The following is a 19,777-nucleotide window of genomic DNA, read 5'->3' on the forward strand; positions in this document are numbered from 1 at the left end:
ATGGTCACCGAGATCCCCGGTGCAAGATCCACTGGTGCACTGAAGCACTTTATGCATGAGGTCTCAAGGAAGCAGAAGCAAGCTGCATCGAAGCATCTGACGCAGACTGGATCACAGCTCCTGATGCACAATGCATCAATATACCCAGGCTTGATGTGCTGAAGACTATGGAACACACTGCATCCATGTACCCTAAGGTTCCTAGGCTTTATCTCATCGATGCACCTGAACCTTTACTCTCGTCTCAAAGTAGGCTTGCATGGCGCTCCCATTGAAGCAGCATTCCTGACTCCTTGAAGCAATGAGATAGAGATACTTCGAATCAATTAAAAGCCCAGTCTGTGAGGTCCTATAAGCATTCAGCTCCAACCAAGCATCCAGTTCTTCAGGCTGCCTTGCCTATTCACTTGTATAAGATTCATCCTAGATCTGCAGGGAAGGGGTCAAATTGCCTCTGCCCCCTCCAATCAAGATGGCTTTCTACCTTTGATGCTGCTTGCAGGTTTTCACGAAGATGCTAGACTCTATGGGGCAGATTTTAAAACCTGCGCGCGGGCACAGATTTGTTCGCGCAAATAAATCTACGCCCGATTTTATAACATGCGCATGCTGCCGCGCGCATATAAAATCCAGGGTCAGCGCAAGCAAGGGGGTGCACAATTGTGCAACTTGCGGCGCCGAGACACGCAGGCTGCCTCCGTTCCCTCCGAGGTCGCTCCGAAATTGGAGCGGCCTCGGAGGGAACTTTTCTACCACTCCCCCCCCCACCTTCCCCTATCTAACCCACCCCCCAGCCCTATCTAGTCCCCCCCCCACCTTTATTTCAGAAGTTACACCTGCCAGAGGCAGGCATAACTTGCACGCGCTGGCGCACCATCCCCCAGCACAGGCCGCTGTGCCGGAGGACTCGGGACTGCCCCCAGACCTCCGCCAAGGCCCTGGACCTGCCCCGGGACATACGCGCGTCCCGGGGCTTGCACGCACCTCCGAGCCTATGCAAGATAGGCTCAGCGCGCACAAGGACATCTTTTCGGGGGTTACGCGCGTATCCCTTTGAAAATCTGCCCCATATGCTCATTGGTCCTGCTTATCTCTAGGAGGCCACATACCCAGATGCAGAAACCAATCTTGGTATCTGAGGAGGATGTCTCACCACCCATCTCAGGTCAGAGGACACATCAGTCACTTGAGCAAATTACTAAACTAGTCAAATTATTCTTCACTTACCTATCCAAGGAGTTGGAGGGCTCTTTACAACCTCTCCATTCCAACATAGCTGTGATGATCCCTCCCATGGGTGCCCTTTATTTCCTTATATGGAGGAATATGTCATCAGATTCCCTTCCAGTTTTTTTGTCATCCCGATTAGTTGCAGTGGAGTCTAGTAGGTCAGATGTTGTGGAACATCCCATCCTGCTTCCAGATCAACTCCCTGGGCTCTCCGTCATCACTCCATTCCTGGGTGAGCAAACCAATTCAACTGGGCTCAGAAGAGAATTCCAGGAGGATACCTTCTAACTCTGCCAGAACCACCAGACCATACTTCACCGCCAGAGGATCTCACATACTCCAGGTTTGTGGAGAAGATGGCTTCAGCCCACAACATTCATATCTGTAAAGACAAGGATCCATGTTCAGAGCTACTGGTTCGTCTTGAAATCGTAGATACCCGAAAAAAATGTTGAAGGGTTAATAAACATGTGGATAAAGATAAACTAGTAGATGTAGTGTATTTGGATTTTCAGAAGGCATCTGACAAAGTCCCTCATGAGAGGCTTCTGAGAAAACTAAAGTCATGGGATAGGAGGTGATGTCCTTTGGTGGAATACAAATTAGTTAAAAGATAGGAAACAGAGTAAGATTAGTCAATTTTCTTAGTGGGAAAAGGTAAACAGTGAAGTGCCTCAGAGTTCTGTACTTGGCCCGGTGCTTTTTAATATATTTATAAATGATCTGGAAAGGGATAAGACGAATGAGGAGATCAAAGTTGCAGATGACACAAAATTATTCAGAATAGTTAAATTACCTGTGGATTGTGATAAATTGCAGGAGGACCTTGTGAGACTGGAAGTTTGAGAGTCCAAATGGCAGATGAAATTTAATGTGGACAAGTGCAAGGTGATGCTTATAAGGAAAAATAATCCATGCTGTAGTTACACGATGTTAGGTTCTGCATTAGGAGTTACCACCCAGGAAAAAGATCTAGGCATCATAGTGGATAATACATTGAAATCATTAGCTCAGTGTGCTGTGACAGTCAAAAAAGCAAACAATGTTAGGAATTATTAGGAAGGGAATGATGAGTAAAACAACAAATGTCGTAATGCCTCTGTATTGCTCCATGGTGAGGAAAACAAAACAGAATAGATGCCTCAGTCAGTCAGGAAAACAAAACAGAATAGATGCCTCTTTGTTTTCTTGCTCCATGGTGAGACTACACCTTGAATACTGTGTACAATTCTGGTCGCCGCATCTCAAAAAAGATATAACTGCACTGGAGAAAGTACAGAGAAGGGCAAAAAAAATGATAAAGGCTCCCCTAAGAGGAAAGGCTAAAGAGGTTAGGGTTGTTCAACTTTGAGAATGTTGATGGTTCGTATTACCATACAGCAATTCTATATGGAGCAGTACATTCACATTCCATCCAAAACCTGAAGCTTTTCCTCCAACCCGATAACAGTTCTTCCTGCTACCCTCTGCCATTTTTAGCTGCCACTCCTCTGATTGGTATATGAGGCTTTCAATTCCATTTTCCTCACTTTTACCACCTCCATTGGAGCCCATCACATGGTGTGGCTCAGAGCCAGCAGCGTATGGGAGGAAATTCACAAAAAACTGGTGGATCACCCATGTCTAGGAGAGAACCTATTTAGGGAGAAGCTCAGAGACACAGTCGTGCATATAGGGATGGTGCAGCTATATTCTGGTCCTTTATCTATGGGCCTTGAACACCCTACCACTACAAGGCCATTTTATACTTTTAAGCGACCATATTTTAATGAATTTCCTTATTGCCTCTTTGAACATTACTGTATTTCATTGCTTCCAGCCCAACGTCAGCAAACGTTGCTGGCCTGGCTTTGACGGTACAACCACTGGCAACTGAAGACCATGCAATAAACCCAACCTAAATCTGGGCCAAGTTTTAGACATACACTCCACCCCCCCAAACCATGCCCTTTGGCGGTGGTGGGGGAAGGACAACTGGGTCCTCCAAATAGTGAGGTCCGATTACTGTTTACATTTGTCTTGCATATTATTCCTTCTTCATTGTTCAGCACCCCATTCACATCCATTTCAACCGTCTCAGTTTCACCTGGAAGTCCAATCACCCCCTTTAACAAGTGATAGGAGTGTTCTTTGTCTCTCAAAATGCACAGGGTTTCTATTCCCCTTACTTCCTCATCCCAAGAAATTGGGAGGACTGCGGTCAAGTTTTCTCCTGAGCCGGCTGAACAAGCACCTCCTTCAAGACATTCAAAAATGAACACACTCGGCATGATCTTTCTGTACATACAAATGAGTGAATGGATCTGAAGGACACCTATATGCAAGGCTTAATTTGTAGACAAAAAGGAAGTGGAACTGTGGAGGGGGAGGGGGAGAAGGGCAGGGCCAATGTCAGGTGTGACCTCTGCAAAGGGGCGGGACCAGGGCCAGGTGTGAACTCTCTCACATACATCAATACCTGAATCAAAGCTATGTGGCTGCCCTTGTCTCAGGGTAAACAGCTCAAAAAGTCTCTGATCTCTGCTTCCTCCAAGGTCTGGGGAGGCCATAAATTATCCATGTAACTACTGGCTCTGTTCCATTTCCTTAGGGGACCAAGAAGTGATGTACACTGCTGGCTCTGCTCTGCTTTGCTTTCTTGGATCCCAGAAAAAAGGTGGCAGACCGCCATTCTGGGATGTTCTGCCAGAAATTAAGGCCTCAGTAATAGATATAAAAAGGGGTTGAATTAGCACAAGTTTGAAAGTTGTGAACAATAGTGTCATTCACCAAGTAGTGCAAAACGTCAAGGGATGATGCTTGACACTTGGCACTAATGCTCACAAGTTTCAAGCTTGTGCTGATTCAAACCCTTGTGTCTGTTCTTTGCAGTATCTGTTTCAGTATTTCCCCTTCCCCAGAGGTTCTTTGCAAAATGAAGAAAGGGGGAACAAGAGGAGAGGGTTAGATTAGGAAGCAAAATGACTGTTCTCTGCATGCTCCAACCTTAACTCATCTTTTTCTGTTTCCTGCAGGCTGCCTGGAGGGGGGGAGGGGATGGAGTGGAACATACCTGTTGTTCTGCCTCTTAAGCCTGAAGTGCTGGAACTATTTGCATTGGTGCTCCCTTTGATTCCAAGTGGATTCTTCCAAATATCAACCCAAAGTGCTTCTGTTTGGCCTGTCGGCAGCCCCAAGACGGTTTAGCAAATGCCTAGCAGTGGTAGCGACTTATCTCTGTCAGCGGGGGATTCAGGTCTTCCCTTTCCTGGACTAATCACAGCAAGGTCTTGGGATGCAGTCATCAACTCTCTGCACAGAACAAATTTGCTTCTTCAAGAGTTGGGGTTCCTTATCAATTTCAAGAAGACCTATTTAGTGCCCACTCAATGAATCCAGTTTATAGAATCTTGGATAGACTCCCTATCTAAGATCCTACCCTCAGTTCGCGTGGCCACCATGACTGTACTCATATGCAAGTTGCTCTCCTCTCCACACTGAACAGCTAGGGCACTACTCATAATCTTAGATCATATGGCAGCAGCTGAACTGCCGTCACATCTGTTACCTCCAATGGGGTCTCCGCTCCCAATGGGACCACTCTCGACTGTCATTCAGATTTCCAAGGACATGAGCACAGAACTCAAATGGTGGTTGAGCCCTCTAGTTCTAAGAAAGGAGCTCCACTTCTCCAGCTTCCATATCATGGATCATTAGTGACAGGTGCCTCCACAAAGGGCTGGGGTATCCACAACAGATCAGCTTGAATTCAAGGCACCTTGTCCCTTGACAAAAGTCTCTAAATCAACTTTCTGGAGTTTCAAGCAATAAAAGAAATTGCACTGACAACCAAATGGCCATTGGATTGTGGCCCCTCTTCCAGGAAGCATTCTTGATTTGGGACTAGGCAGCCCCTCATCGAGCTGTAGAGGGATGAATTAGCCATTAAATCCTCACCCTCCTCCCTGGCGAGTCAACTACATAGCTATTCTAGCTCTAGGTCAGAGTGAGAAGACTCATGAGGCATGTCTGCACAGGAATTCCTGCACATGCTCACTAGAGCTCAAAGCTCTACTATCTTGCGGGCCGATTCAGTAAAGTCCGGGGGGGGGGCGAATGCACAAGCCACTCTCCTGTGCACGCGATTCTGTATTTAAATGAGGCCCGGCAGTAAAAACGGGCCTCCTTTTGGACCGGAGCGGCTGCTGTCAGCGGGTTTGACAGCCGACGCTCAATTTTGCCGGCATCGGTTCTCGAGCCCGCTGACAGCCACGGGCTCAGAAACCGGATGCCGGCCGACTTCAAATTTTTATTATTTTTTTTTTTTTTTACTTTTGGAAAGTTTTGGGACCTCCAACTTAATATTGCCATGATATTAAGTCGGAGGGTGCACAGAAAAGCAGTTTTTACTGCTTTTCAGTGCACTTTCCCGGTGCCCGAAGAAATTAGCGCCTACCTTTGGGTAGGCGCTAATTTCTGAAAGCAAAATGTGCGGCTTGGTTGCACAGTTTGCTTTGTGAATCGCGCGGGAATACCTAATAGGGCCATCAACTTGCATTTGCATGTTGCGGGCGCTATTAGGTTTGGCAGATTGGACGCGCGTTTTCGGCCCCTTACTGAATAAGGGGTAAGGGAAAATGCGCATCCAGTGGCGTATCGGCCTGCTGGAGAGAAGAGTCCATTCAGTACCATTGGATGACATCTCCCACATGTAATGACTACTTCTTCCTGCCATCTATAGAAGCACAATTTATGTTAAACAAACTTGTTTTTTTTATTTTTTGGTTTGTTTGTTTTTTACTTTATTACAGTTTTTGGTTATTTGTTGTGCACAACTTTGTTGGTTTTTGAAATGCAAATAAATTATTGTATTCTATCCTCTCTAGTTGAAAACTGTTTTGAAAATCCCTTAATTGAATATTCAGCCAGAAGATGAAGCATAAAATCATTTTTCTCCTACTGTGATCATTAATAAATTCTTTAGAAGATAACATGAAATAAGCCACACATTTTACAAGATTATTCAACTGTTTTTATTTTTAATTTAGTCCTACCAAGTGGGTGCTCAACAGTTACAAGTTCCTTCTGGATGAGTTACAACCATCTAAAAAAAAAGAAAAAAAAAAAAAAAGAAAATCCACAACTTTTCACGTGTCATTAAATATATTCATATATAATAACCATAATATATTAGTATGCATTGTAAAGAAACATTGCAAACACACCCCCAAAAAGTATGCCGTGTCCAAAACTAAATAAAATTTACAATACAGGATATTAACAGAAATGATAATGCAGGATTCAGACAGGTCTGTGTAATGGGGAAAGAATGAATACTGACAGATGGAGACACCACAAAAAGCAGCCCCTTTTGAAATGATACATCTATATGATTTACTGTAACTGTTTTGGCATTTTAGCTGCCCTTCAGAATCAGGATGCATATGCTAACCATCCTTTTACCCTGTTACAAAATCTATATTACATTTCTTGAAAATATTATTGCTTTCACACTACTCACAGTACCTTAGCATTTCAGTGTTAGAATCCAAGCAGATGTACAAACAGAAGGGAATTGTGAATGTCCACACCATGCCATGAGCCAATACTGCACATAGTCAGGTCCTTCTGTTGCATTGTTAGAGATCAATACATTTTTCATGTACTAATTATTTTTTTCAGCCCGTATTTGTGTTTACCCAGTATTTGTGTATTTCTATACCTGTGTTTTAATCAAGACTTTTACCTGGTCATTCAGAATCAGATATTAAAAGAAATAAGAAACAGGGTTCTTATACTAGTGTGCTGGCCCTTCTTTTAACTACTAGCACTCAGCAGCAACCTGTGAGTTTTCATGGCTAAGTATGGTAAGATGTGCAATCTCCTGCTGAAGCCTAAATCCAAATTAAAGAATGTGGTCAGAAGGAAGGCTGCAAGTTCATGAACTATTGCAGTGAGCATGTCTTCATAAAGTTGTGCACTTGGCTACTGAACTTTCTGCAGAATTGTGTAAATATTTGTGGCTGCATTGCCAGAGACTTGGAGCAGATTGAGTGGGCCAGTCTAGTACTGTAAAACTAATTTTTTTTTGGTTTGTTTCCTGTTGTACTAATAATTTGACACTCTCCTACTGGTGACCGTTACTCAAGAGAAAATAAGTTCACTGGAAATAAAGTTGAATTGGCACCAGAGTACATACATTAATTTACTGCTGTACTATTGGTTCATTAGATTATACATTTGAAGCGAGTTTTCTTTTTTTGTAACATTAAACAGCAGTGCTGTGATACAAGAGTGAAATCCAGCTTCTGCATCATGGGTAAATATCTCAGAGATCATTTCTCTTGATATGGAAATTGCAGTCTTGTAATGTTAACAGGAATATCTGTGTCCAACAGTACAGATATCCAATTCTAGATATGCAGCTATTTTAGGAACCAAGCCTATGCTGGCACTCCTCTTAGAAGTATCTTAATATTGTGTCTATATAGGAAATGAAAAAAATCTTCATTTACAATAATAGTATTTTTTGCTGACGAAGCGGATGTCTATGCTTTAGTGATCTCCATCTCAAATGAAAATAGCACGATTCCTCTTTTTTTTTTCCACAATCCGTTCCCTCTTTATAACACACCCCCCCCCCTTTTAGCAAACAGATTTCCCATACAGAAAATCCTATACGGTATTTGCTTTCTGTTAAAACAAACTTTCTTTATAACAGTCAAGTTCACTGGTTCCCAACCTCTTCATTATACATAGGAACTGCTGTATACAATATTTGTATGAGATTTTATGCTTGAACTTTTGTTCCAATTCTATATAGCACACATCACATTTAGAAACTGATTATATGCATAGCATTCCACTTCTTTTAATGTTCATTCAATTTGTGTGCTTAGATTACTTTTTAGTGATCTAAAAAACTGTGGGGAAAAAATTAGTAATTACTTTAAAACTATATGACAAAATATTTTAGGTATATTGTCAAAATGCCCAGCTTTTACATCTTGTACCGCAGATAATGATTTTTCAAAGGTCAGATAACAAAAGGACATGGACTGGGTTAGCTACCTTAAATCCAGAAGTACTAGGATTAATTAATACAAGACCTTTTACCATGGGATTTTATCACTAATGCACACTGCCATTTTCTCCTGATGGATTTTCTCTTTTCTTCCACTTTGGATTGGAAATAAAGTCCCTGAATGCCTGGGAAGTTCAGGTAATGATACAAATCCATTTTGCCTCTCTATACATTTTAGGATTCTTTCTGGTCTGCGATTCATTGGACCAGCAAGAGAAATCCAAAGACGATGTAGTAGTCCATGAGCTTTCAGGACCCCTTACGCACTGCTGCAGAATGGAGCGAGGACCTTGATCTGGTCACAAAAGCTGATGTACTGAACTATTTGTTGGTTTATTTCGCTGATTCGAGTAAAAGAATCAGTTTTCCTCCAGGACCAATAGAGCTCTACTCCAAATATCTTACAATTACAAATTGATGCCATCAAGACTTGGTTGCCAACTCTGGAACTAAGTCTTCCAAGAAGTGGTAGGTGAAACAGATGTAAATAATGGGAGAAAGTTAATTTATTGTAAATGGGAAAAGTGAGAGGCAAGGGCCATTATGAAATTAAGAAATAATTTGGTGAAAAAAAAAAATGGTGGGACTATTTTCCATCAATTTCTGTAGAAAGCAACTTTTTGTTTTTATAGCTAGAATCTGTCTGTCTGTAAGGTGTCTGTCACTCCATCTATTCAGCTTCATCGAGGACAAAACTTGGAGCTTAATTCCAATGTATATAGCTTGAAAATTTCTCCTGAAGTTGCCATACAAAATGAACAAGAACATTCTAGGAAAGGAAAGAAAAATGCTAATATTTTTCTTGTTGGAAAATAATGGAGAAACCTGGAAATTGAGATTTTGCACCAAGAGTGTGGTTCTGGTTTTCCAATGGTCCTGCAAATGACTCGAGGGACCTATTCTACAAAGCATTTCCAAACACTCACCTAATTCATATTATTGCTCCATGGACCCTAAAATAAGACATGACTTGTAATCAATTTCTATTTCATTTAACTAAAAAAATAAAAAATAAAGTTGTTAGCAATGGGATACTAAAATGAAAAAGAGAGGATAGTCAGGCAAAAAGCAAAATATAATGAGCAATTAAATAAGATATTTTTATTGGATATTTGCATAGCTTCCTTAAAAAACCCACTACATTGGTACACTTTTGGTTAATAACATTACAGAATGTTTGTTATTGTTAAATATCATATTAGCTATGCAAACAATTTGTGTGCTATTTACTACCTGGAGTACTTGTGAACCTTTGTAACTTTATAAAGTATCAAATATATCATCAAAATGCAAAAGTAAATTTGAATGGCAAAAAATAGAATGTTTATGTTGCCAAGTTCATTTTAATTATGATGAAAAAAGAAAAAAACTGATGGTTAATCCAAAACAGAAATGTTATTTACCCGAATCTGCAGCCAAGTCTTAAACTGCGAGCTACGCATACATAGGTAATGTGTTGCTTTGCATAATTATGCAGCTCACTGCCTATTTTGCGAAGCAAGGGCGGCTAAAGTGCCAAATAAATTTTAACATTAAAATTGCAAACGATACACAATGTGCGCTATTGGCAATTTTAGAGCATGAAATCCTGTTTGCAAATTTTCCCCATGCATTAGTGTACTGGCCTCCAAGTCAGAAGAGAAAGGGGACAAAGGAAATCCTAAAATTGGAAAAGTGACTGCTAAAAGGAATGGTTTGGGATTTAGAACAGACTAAATCTGTTTCCATGTCATAAAAAACTGCTGGTTGTCCAATAATACATGACTTAGTGCTCTTGCTGTACCGCCAAGCAGGAAGATGAGTTTTGCTGTACACAGAGTAGCATGTCTTTTTTGCAATCTTTAAATTAATTAATGAAACAAATCAGCAGAGATCCTTGGATGACAACTTATTCTTATTGCAGCTATAAACAGGATTAATAAAAAAGTCATAAATTACACCCAAACTAGTATTTGTTTAGCTGTTTAAGAGTAACTTATACCGTCCCTTCTTGCATACTCACAGTCACTTCTCCGTTCTCTTTCAAGCTAGGGAGAATAGTATATGTCTCATAGAGAAGAAAACAGTAATTATTGTAAATAAAGAACAGTAGTTTAAACTGCTTGGAGTAGGAGAGCTCACTGATTGGGTGTGAGCATATTAGTGACTCATTTTCCTACACGAACCGCCCCAGTGATTGATCTTTTTGAAATGATGCATATCATGTTTGGGACAAAAAAAATGCAGGTCCTTTCCCTAGATCGCTGCCCCTTTGTAGACCATGTGTGATAACACTACAAAGTATGAGATGATGTTCAGCCATTCAAATGGATAGACTGAATAAATATGCCATGTCTTGCTATTCTGAATATCAGATACTTTAAGCAGTGGTCAACAAAGAGACCATTCCATTGCAATGTCCAGACGGAGACAGGTTTTTTTTTGTGAGTGTTTTTTACAATTTAAATTTAAAAGCCCTTATATTATTTAGGTGCAAGAATAAAAGAATTCCCTTTGTGTTAAAAGTGTAATATCTTGATTCTATGACTTTCAAACTACTCTAGGGCAAAATATGGCAGGTGCTACTGCCTGGGGCATCTCTGAAAGAGATTTATCCAAATAAAGCTATTAGGAAACTTAGCAACCCTACCTCTAGCACATTAGCATAACATATCCTAGCAGAATATGCCGTATAGCCTTCCTGTCAACTGGCAAGAATGTTTCAATTAAAATGCAGGCATTTGAATAAGAGCATAGAATTAAAGAGAAAGTCAGCCATCAACTGGATCTATGGCATTACACTAGGAAATAAACCAGGCAGAGTAGATGGAACTTAGAAAATGATGGCAAATAAGGATCCTAAGGCACTACATAAGCCTAAGAATAGAACAGAACAGAATGTTTCATAATTCTGGCACTATTTTCAGCCATTTTCCCATTACTTTATATTAGTCTTTGCTTTAATGTGATTTGATTGGCAACAGAATTGACCCTGGTTGCATATATATATATATGGCCCATTTGGGCATAATGAAACCATGAATGCCAACTATATGCCTCAATCTTAATGTGTCCAGTCTGGAACAGCAAAGCTCGGATACACTGAGCAATCACATTACCAAACAGCAGGCAGGGAACTGCAGTTCATTATAAACCTGCAATACTTTTTTTTTTTTTTTTTTTTTTTAGCTTTCCCCAAACTTGCCATCTCTTTCAGCCATTTTGAACCTTAAGCTGAACATAAACCAACTTTTTTTCAGATTATATAGGTAATCCATAAGCACCACTGAAGCATGCCTCCCTCACCTCTGTCCCACCCCCAAAAATAAAATGTAATTAACTGAATAATGGGATAACCTCCTAGATGGCAGTGTAAACGGTTTTTATCAGAGTAGGTGTCAGCTGTCAAGTTTTGATAAATGAAAACAACTTATCATTCATCCACCTATTGATTCACCCCAGTAAAATTTGGCTTTTTCTTATTTAAAAAAGCTAACTTTTGGTGTTTGGAATGGAAAACTGAAATATGGCTCTGATCATTTTTTTTTACCTAACGTATCGAGTAAAATTCTCCATGTTGGAATATTTTATAGCAAACTATCCCTGAAAGCAGGATATACCATATTTCCCACCAAATTAAAATCTGTAGCATGTATGAGGCCATTCTTAAATGAACTAAGCAAGATGATTTTCAAGGACCTTTGAAACTTAACCAGTTCTATGAAGGAGAACACTGCAGGTCAACTTGAAAAGGATCCAAACAAATAGTATTAGCAATCTTTCTTTTCTCTTTTCTGTCTCCTCTTAGAAGGGTCACCGCCATTCCTCCTATTATTATTTACCCTTATTGAAATGTTGAATTTGGCATGTGTGATGCACTACAGTTTTAAATGTACTTGCTAAAAGTCTTAAAATTAGAGATGCGCAATTGATTTTACATAAAATAGGGTAAAAGAATGATTCTGTCACATCATTAGTTCAAGAAGTCTTCACGAGAAAATTGAAAAAGGATAAAAGAAGCTTTTACAGGTTTAAAACTGAGTTGTATGCACCTGTAAAGAAGTGGCCCTACTACCCCTCCTTAACCTATGCAGGTAGATGCCTGATCCATCTTAAACCTCATAGAGGGAGAGAGCTCTGTGGGCGAGGCCCAGCTGGGAACAGGAGGCCCCAGCATCTCCAAGAGAAGGAGCTCCTGAACCCTCACTGTGCCAAGGTAGTGGTGTGCTTACACTGCTGGAGGTAAGCAGTCTACTGTTTAGTTTTCTATAAAGAATAAAGTAGAATCTTTTATGAAAGAAGCTGAAGTCTTCTATAAAGTGCGCCTCCAGCCCGAAGTTATTTGGCTATCCCACAGCACGTAAGTAGCTTTTTGACAATAGCCCCAGCAGATATGCATGTAAAAATACACATGGAACATGATTTTGTATGTACTTTTACATGCATACTAAATAGGTGTTCCAGGGAGCAAAGCTGGGGCGGGATCGGGATTTATGTGCAGAAAGGATAACTGCAACAACTCCACATGGTGGCACATATGCACGTAGATCTACAATAGTATTTTCTAACCCTCACATATCATATATGCGTGTTATAAAATATGTGTATCTCTATCTCACAACATATGTGCATATGTTTGCTTAGGTGCAAATATATGCAATGCATTGAAAGCGCATATTTTTCCTATCTATTTAAAAACTATATGCACATATTTTATGTATGAAAATAATGTAGGACTTTCTCATGTGAATCAGTATATTTTAAAACATGTGTGTGTAATTGAAATTACCAGGTCACCCAGACCTTTTCCAGGTAATCGAGACTCTCCTCATTCTTCAGCCTGAACTCCCCCCAGTTCACCCAGACCTCTCACCCAGCCAATACTGTGGCAAACAAGTCTGATGTCAATTACACTAGATAATTATCAAGTGTAAAATTACACAAGTTTAGTTGCCAAATGTATGCGCTTGTCTTTTAAAATAGCAACTTATGTGCATAACCGTTGGCCCTGCCCTGATCGCCCCTACACTGCCCCTTGTTTTTACACACTTATACGTGTGCAGGAAATGGAAAGAGCGGGCGTACTTTCAGCTTTTATAAAATATGGAGTGCACGAGTACAAGAGACGTGCGTATATGCAAATTTTTATGCACATAAATCTTTGAAAATGTATATCCATTCTTTTGATTTTTTAAAGTATGCATGTAAATCCATGCACAAAGTTACCCCTGCTCTTGAGCAGGGGTAACTTTGTATGTGTGGGCTACATGGGGTTTCGCTTCGCTTACATCTATGAATTTTCAAAGCAGATTTATGTGCTGTGAAAAAAAAAAATCTGCGGGTAAAAAGTACCTACAGACTTTAGCCTATGTGGACCGAAAATTACTCTCTTACAATCCAGAAACTAGGAGAAAAGTAAAAGCTACTGTTTTCTGTAGGTTTAGCCTTCTCTTCTGGTTTGTCTTGTGATGTCACCGAGTGATATCTGTAGCATCTCAGCTTATGTCAGTGCATTGTGTTACTGTAGAAACTTGAGCTATATCGTCACTAGAAAATAGGTAATATCAAGGACTCAAACTGAAGGAAAAAGTTAACCTTATTAAAAAAAAGAGTTAGTTAAATTGATGTTTACAAGCTTTGCCCTTCAGAGAACCACTTCAATAGAGAGTCAAGTCTCAAAGAAATACATCCAAATGTTACACTTAGATTTTAAGGCTAGGTGTTAAGGTTCATTGTTTTCTGTATTGTTTTTCTCAGTACCTAGCTGAGGGCTATAAAGAGCCACATATGGCTTCCTTTGCTCTGACTGGGTGTCATTGTTCTATACACACTAATTTACTCATGGCAGGTAGTTGGTCGATATTTGCAAAATGATTTAAACAAAAGTTCAGTAGAGATGGAGGTGTATGTTGGGGGAGGAAGGTGAATTGGGTCTATAAAAAGATGCAAAAATAACTCAGAGAATCTAAAGTTGAAATAGTACAATGACACTTTAGGGAATCAAAGAAATCAAAATTCTTTTCCATCTGCTCTTCCAACTGAGTCCAGTTTTTCTGTTTAAATGTAAATGGAACATAGTTGATTATTCTGGAAAAGTATGATCTTAGGAACACCTTTTTTTTTTATGGGTTAGTGTTAAGAAACAAAAATCATCCTAATTGTGAGGAAATCTGGAAAACGAATTAGTCTCCCCTGCCCACCTTCTCCCCTCCACACACGTATAACATTCTTACCCCAACATTTAAGCCAAATTTCCAAATCCCAACCAGGCATCTGCCATTTTCATCACTTCCTTGTCTTCTGGCAGTTGATGTCATTGTATGAATATTGTACATTGCCATAAAACAAAGCAAAACCACTGGAAATTGTCATAAAAATTGTTTCTAAATTTCCTTACTATTAGATTCTTTAACATTCGGTCATGTTTTCCAGGTTTTTTTTTTAATAGTTCACCCAAGGCTCTGAAGTATTTCAAAAGCCATCACTTCTCACTACGCAAATCAATGATTAGCTATGAGCACACAAGCCAAGTCACAGAGAAGCAGCAATACCACTAGGTGGATGAACTTTCCATAGTTTGCTCGTCTGGAGTTTTCCAGTAGTACACTGATCTAACACACTTTATAAATATACGCAATTTACAGTTTTGTGTAGCAAGAGATTTGAAAGAACTAAATACAGGAAACTGCTACTGATTATGACGTCTTGACCATCAGTTTCTGTTCTTTATTGCCACAGGGGCTTAAAACACCAATTTTCCCCCACACGGTATGTGCACATTTGGTACTTAATACACCTAATTGGTGGCTTTAGTAGCCATCTGCTGCTTAATGCTGTTAATCTGAAGTACACTTTTAGTAAAGATATGGCTTTAGTCATACTGCATCATACTATTCTTCCTAAACCTATCTTCAGTTACTGTTGGTTCTCCCCTCTCTTCTCCATTTTCATTGGCCACGATCACTGGGGAATGTGGGTAGCAGGGAAGGACAATGAAACTGACTCAAACAGTATAGCATCAACAAGTGTGAAAGTATTATGATTCTGTATTTTCTTACTACAAGAGAGATAATTTATAAAGTACCGACCCCTGTTTACTCTCCAGGGTAGGCTTAGTTTACTCTACTCTTCTTGATCGTTATCTCTTCCATTTAATTAGGACATAAAATATCTCCCACCCATTATGATCTTCTCCCTATAACAGAGGCAACTTTTAGTCACGAGAATTATGTATTACTAGAATGTATGGGCCATGTTGAGCTCAGATCCAATACAAAGAATAATTGGAGATGGTTTACACTGTGACACATGTAATATGTAGTTATTGCTCAACTTGAAGCTGATGCAGGTACCACGCGTTTACCTGTAACTGAACATCCATCTTGATTTGCTACAGCTGTTGAAGTGAGATTAACAAGGCTTTAAAAATTGTGGCAAGAGATAAAATGTAAAATGAAAGTTAGCTAGCATATATTAATGATTAATCTAACCTCATTCTCTCTTTATTAGGGAACAAATCCAAGTCTTATCAGTACATGTATATTGGTAGTGCACAGGGATTTTATACGCCTTCAAAGAGTAAATTAGCCAAGCTGACAGATTTCTCCATCCCTAGTGTAGAAAGCTAATATACTAGCGATATGCACCTAAGAGAGGTATCTTAACGTGCCCCTAAGATTTTATTTCCATTGTAGGCCTATGGTTGCAAATGTGTTTAGTGAATAAAGCACACAAGACTGAATGGAAGGAAAGCAATAGCCCACCACAGATTTAACTGTTAAAAAAAAAAAAAAAAAAGAAAGAAAAAAAAAGTTGATTACATCTTCAGAGGTGGTCTATATTAATGATATACTCTAACTTACATTATAGCAAGACGTGTTAAGACAAGTGGTTGGGCCATACAGTTCTGATCTGTTTGTTCAGGTGGTTGTCCTGCATATTACATATATTTAACCAATCCGTGATCTTAGTAGCCAGGTGCTGTTTACTGACAGGTAGTCTTTGGTAGACTTAGCTTTCTCCATCTTCCACAGTGACAAAACCCCAAACTTTTCAGTGGGAGACTGATATACCATTTTGCTGTCTCCTTTCAAATCTCTTACAAGTTTTGAATGTGTTTTAATATCACTGTAATAGTAAGGTCAATATTAAATGCAGTGACATTTTATGCAGGTTGTTGGAAACGTTTCTAACTGGAAAAAATGAATTTCTCAAGTTCAGCACTGAGTGTATCATCTGGTAGTTTATATTATGAAGAAGTTAAAGTAATAGAAATGTTAGCTATTTTTTTGTACAGTCAACTCTTCTGTATCTCAGCTTTAGACCTAGTAGTCTTCCAATTGTTGTTAGCAGTTTATGGTAGCTTGGGGTCACTTTCACATTTTTATAAATCCTCATGACTTCGCGGGGGAGGGGGTTGGAAAAAAGGGGAATGGATAAAAATACACGTGATGGATGGAAAGGAGCTAGGAACTTTACTAGAACTTGTTTTAAAGGGTATAGGCCATTGGAACACACATCATACTTAGTGTAACATTTTTCCTTTTTTTGTGAGGTTCCCCCCCTAATATTAGGTGCAAACAAAGTAGTCCCCCCCAAAAAAGTGATGCCCCGCCATCCCCTGACCAAACAAGCTGCAAGGTGACTTCCAACTGTCTTCATAAAGTTCCTAATTTGAATCCTATTTGCTCCAGATTCTACACAAAGCAGCATGCACAGCCAGTCTCTTTCTCTCTCCACCTCTTGCTTTAGGTTTTCTTGCACTTCCCTTTCTTCTCCCGCTGCTGGAACTTCCTCAGTCTCCTGGCCCATATGTCCCTCCACTGTATCACCAAACTGGTTTTATCTGCTACAATTCCATTCTGGTCTGGAGAGTCTTCATCATTGCCCAGAAGTAAGTACTTCTTCATGGGCTTGATTTTGGGACATTTGCAGGCTATGTCCTTTGAACGGATCCACAAGATCTGGTCCCCTCGCCGTATGCGGTTCGTGCCCTGTTTATACACTGAGATTATATTGACTGTGAACTTCCACCAGTCACCGGCCTTGTCTGTTTTCAGAATGTGAATCTGGACAGCTGGAAAAAGAAGGAATAAGAAAATTACTAGAGTTTTCTATTTGTTCCATAAATAGCAGCAGCATTCAAACTGGTAACTTTCACTTTTTATCTGATCCCCTTTAGAAAAAGAGCAGCAAAGGCTTCAGGACAGTTTCAAAACGAAGACTCCATATTACAATCCATTTGGCAAAAAAATATGTCTGGTCACTGTATAGGACTTTTGGATACTGAAGACCAAACTGATATTCCAGTAAAGAGCATGTGGTCAACTGTGTAGGCAGAAGTACATTTAGAAATGCAACGCTTACATGCATTAAAAGTGCTAGCCGCACATGCAATCTAGTTTACGTGCCTTAACAATGCTTTTACCATGCATGGATTTGCTTGCAAGAGGTTTAACACAAAACTATACTAACGAGGTCATGAGATGCAAAACAGTTCAGTATCTTTTACAGTTTTGCATTAATGCAAAATTTAACCTCCCAAAAGGTGTAGGTAACTTTTCATGATAACATCCATAAATAATGTACATGAATAATTTACTGTATGCCTCATTTGTAAGTTAACTTCTGCCATTAGCACAAGCGATAAACACTGCCGGTTAACAGCTGATGTTAACACATTTCAGACCATTGGCCCCTATGTTCTCCTGCAGTCTTGGAGCTGTTGAAAACACTGATTCTTCTGTGAGTCTTGCAGAACCACAACAGTTAGCAATTAAGGATAACATGTCCAATGCTATCAATCCACCTGACCAGCAATTAACCAGACATTCTTTTGAAAACTTTGACATGAAAAATGAAAGAAATGAGGAACAGACTTCTAATCCTCTGGCTGCCACATAACCATGGGATATGATAGGAAACTATTTGATGATGACATTTGTGATGTAATAGCATTGCAAAATTATAGTCAGTTATTGTGCACTGTCTGGTGGGATAAATATTTAGGACATATGAAAGATCTGGCACTTTAATGGTAGGAGACAGAGTATGGAAGAGGGCAGTGTTGTATTATATGGCTGTACACTAATCTGGGCAGGCTGATGTCTGGTGGTGTAGTATATAAATAATAAATTTATTTATTTAACTCTTTTTTTTTTTATACCGACATTCATGGAGCATATCATATCGGTTCACATAGAACAGGGGTATTATAATATTAGAAAGAAGGTTAAATTACATTGAACAGGGGTCACAAGAACTTGGTTAACTGAAAGAAAAGGAAAGGCGAAGAAGGTCGAGGTGAGAAATCAGTAATTAACAATAATAATTAACAATATAGAATGACGTACTGCTTTGCAGATCTAGTTATAATTAATGTAGCCAATAACATAAACTGAAACAAACTTATGTTTATTATTTATTTATTATTAATTATGTTTATTTGCATTATGCATGCATGCAAATCAGGTCATTGTAATAGGGGAGGGAACCTGAGGGGGGGAGATGCAAAATACTGCATATATCATGTGATATTACCATGAAATATGCTGTTTAACATACATTAGAGTAGTGATCCCCAACCCTGTCCTGGGGGCTCAACAGCCAGTCGGGTTTTCAGGATATCCACAATGAATATGCATGAGATAAATTTTGCATGTTATGGAGGGAGTGTATGCAAATTTTCTCTCATGCATATTCATTGTGGATATCCTGAAAACCCGACTGGCTGGTGGGCCCCCAGGACAGGGTTCGGGACCACTGCGTTAGAGCACTTTCTTCTCCCAACATATCCCCACTCCCAGGGCTCCCTTGAAATTGACCGACTAAATTTTGCCACTCAGCCCAGTGAGTTTTTCAAAGATTTTGGTCAGCCATGATATAATACCCACATGTCTTTGAAAAGTGCTAAATGTGAGGCAAGAGGCCTGGGACCCTAATGTGGGTCCTGAAGCTCCTGCCTCCCATTTAAAGTGCTGGCCAACCAAAAAGAAAAATAATAATAACAACATTGCAACTCGATAAATGTTTGAATGGTGTCACTGCTGACCCCCAGCTCAACCTGGGGCCACCTCTTGAGGTGGCCCCTATTCCCCAAAAGTCTAAAAAAAAACAGATGAAAGTGTCCACCTGGCCCTCATCCCTCCTCCCAAAGGTGAAATAAAGGTGTAATTGCCCCCCTTTCCCCCCACCAAAGGTGGTGATGTCCCCCTAAAGTCCAACATGATAAAGGCTCCAGACCCTGGCCCCCCCAAAGGTCAAAAACATTGGGTCCCAGGCCCCAGACTGCACCCACCGTACCTTAAAATTAAGTCGCGGGTCCCCCATTCACACCCTTTTACCCTTTCCCTGGACCTAGCCCCAGGCACATGGCTGGGGCAAGGTCAGGTCTCTGGCAATTTGAAAAAATGGTGCCGGCCGGGTGCGATGGTGCGCCCCCAACTTAGGGACACGCCACTTGATTTTAAGGTTTGAAAGGGGGATGGGTGCTGGAACGGAGGGACA

General features: G+C 40.1%; 1 protein-coding gene across 1 annotated transcript in view; it reads right to left on the bottom strand.

Annotated features, from left to right (window-relative positions):
• Positions 1–11,415: 11,415 nt before the first annotated feature.
• The window catches only part of NTN1 (netrin 1), a 649,091-nt gene continuing 640,729 nt past the window's right edge, over positions 11,416–19,777 (bottom strand). The window contains exon 7 of the mRNA XM_029600330.1: positions 11,416–17,348. Within this exon, the coding sequence (XP_029456190.1) occupies positions 17,020–17,348 (329 nt within the window). The 3' untranslated portion in view covers positions 11,416–17,019. The remainder of the gene's footprint in view (positions 17,349–19,777) is intronic.

The sequence above is a fragment of the Rhinatrema bivittatum genome, chromosome 4 (assembly GCF_901001135.1).
Source record: "Rhinatrema bivittatum chromosome 4, aRhiBiv1.1, whole genome shotgun sequence".
NCBI lineage: Eukaryota > Metazoa > Chordata > Amphibia > Gymnophiona > Rhinatrematidae > Rhinatrema > Rhinatrema bivittatum.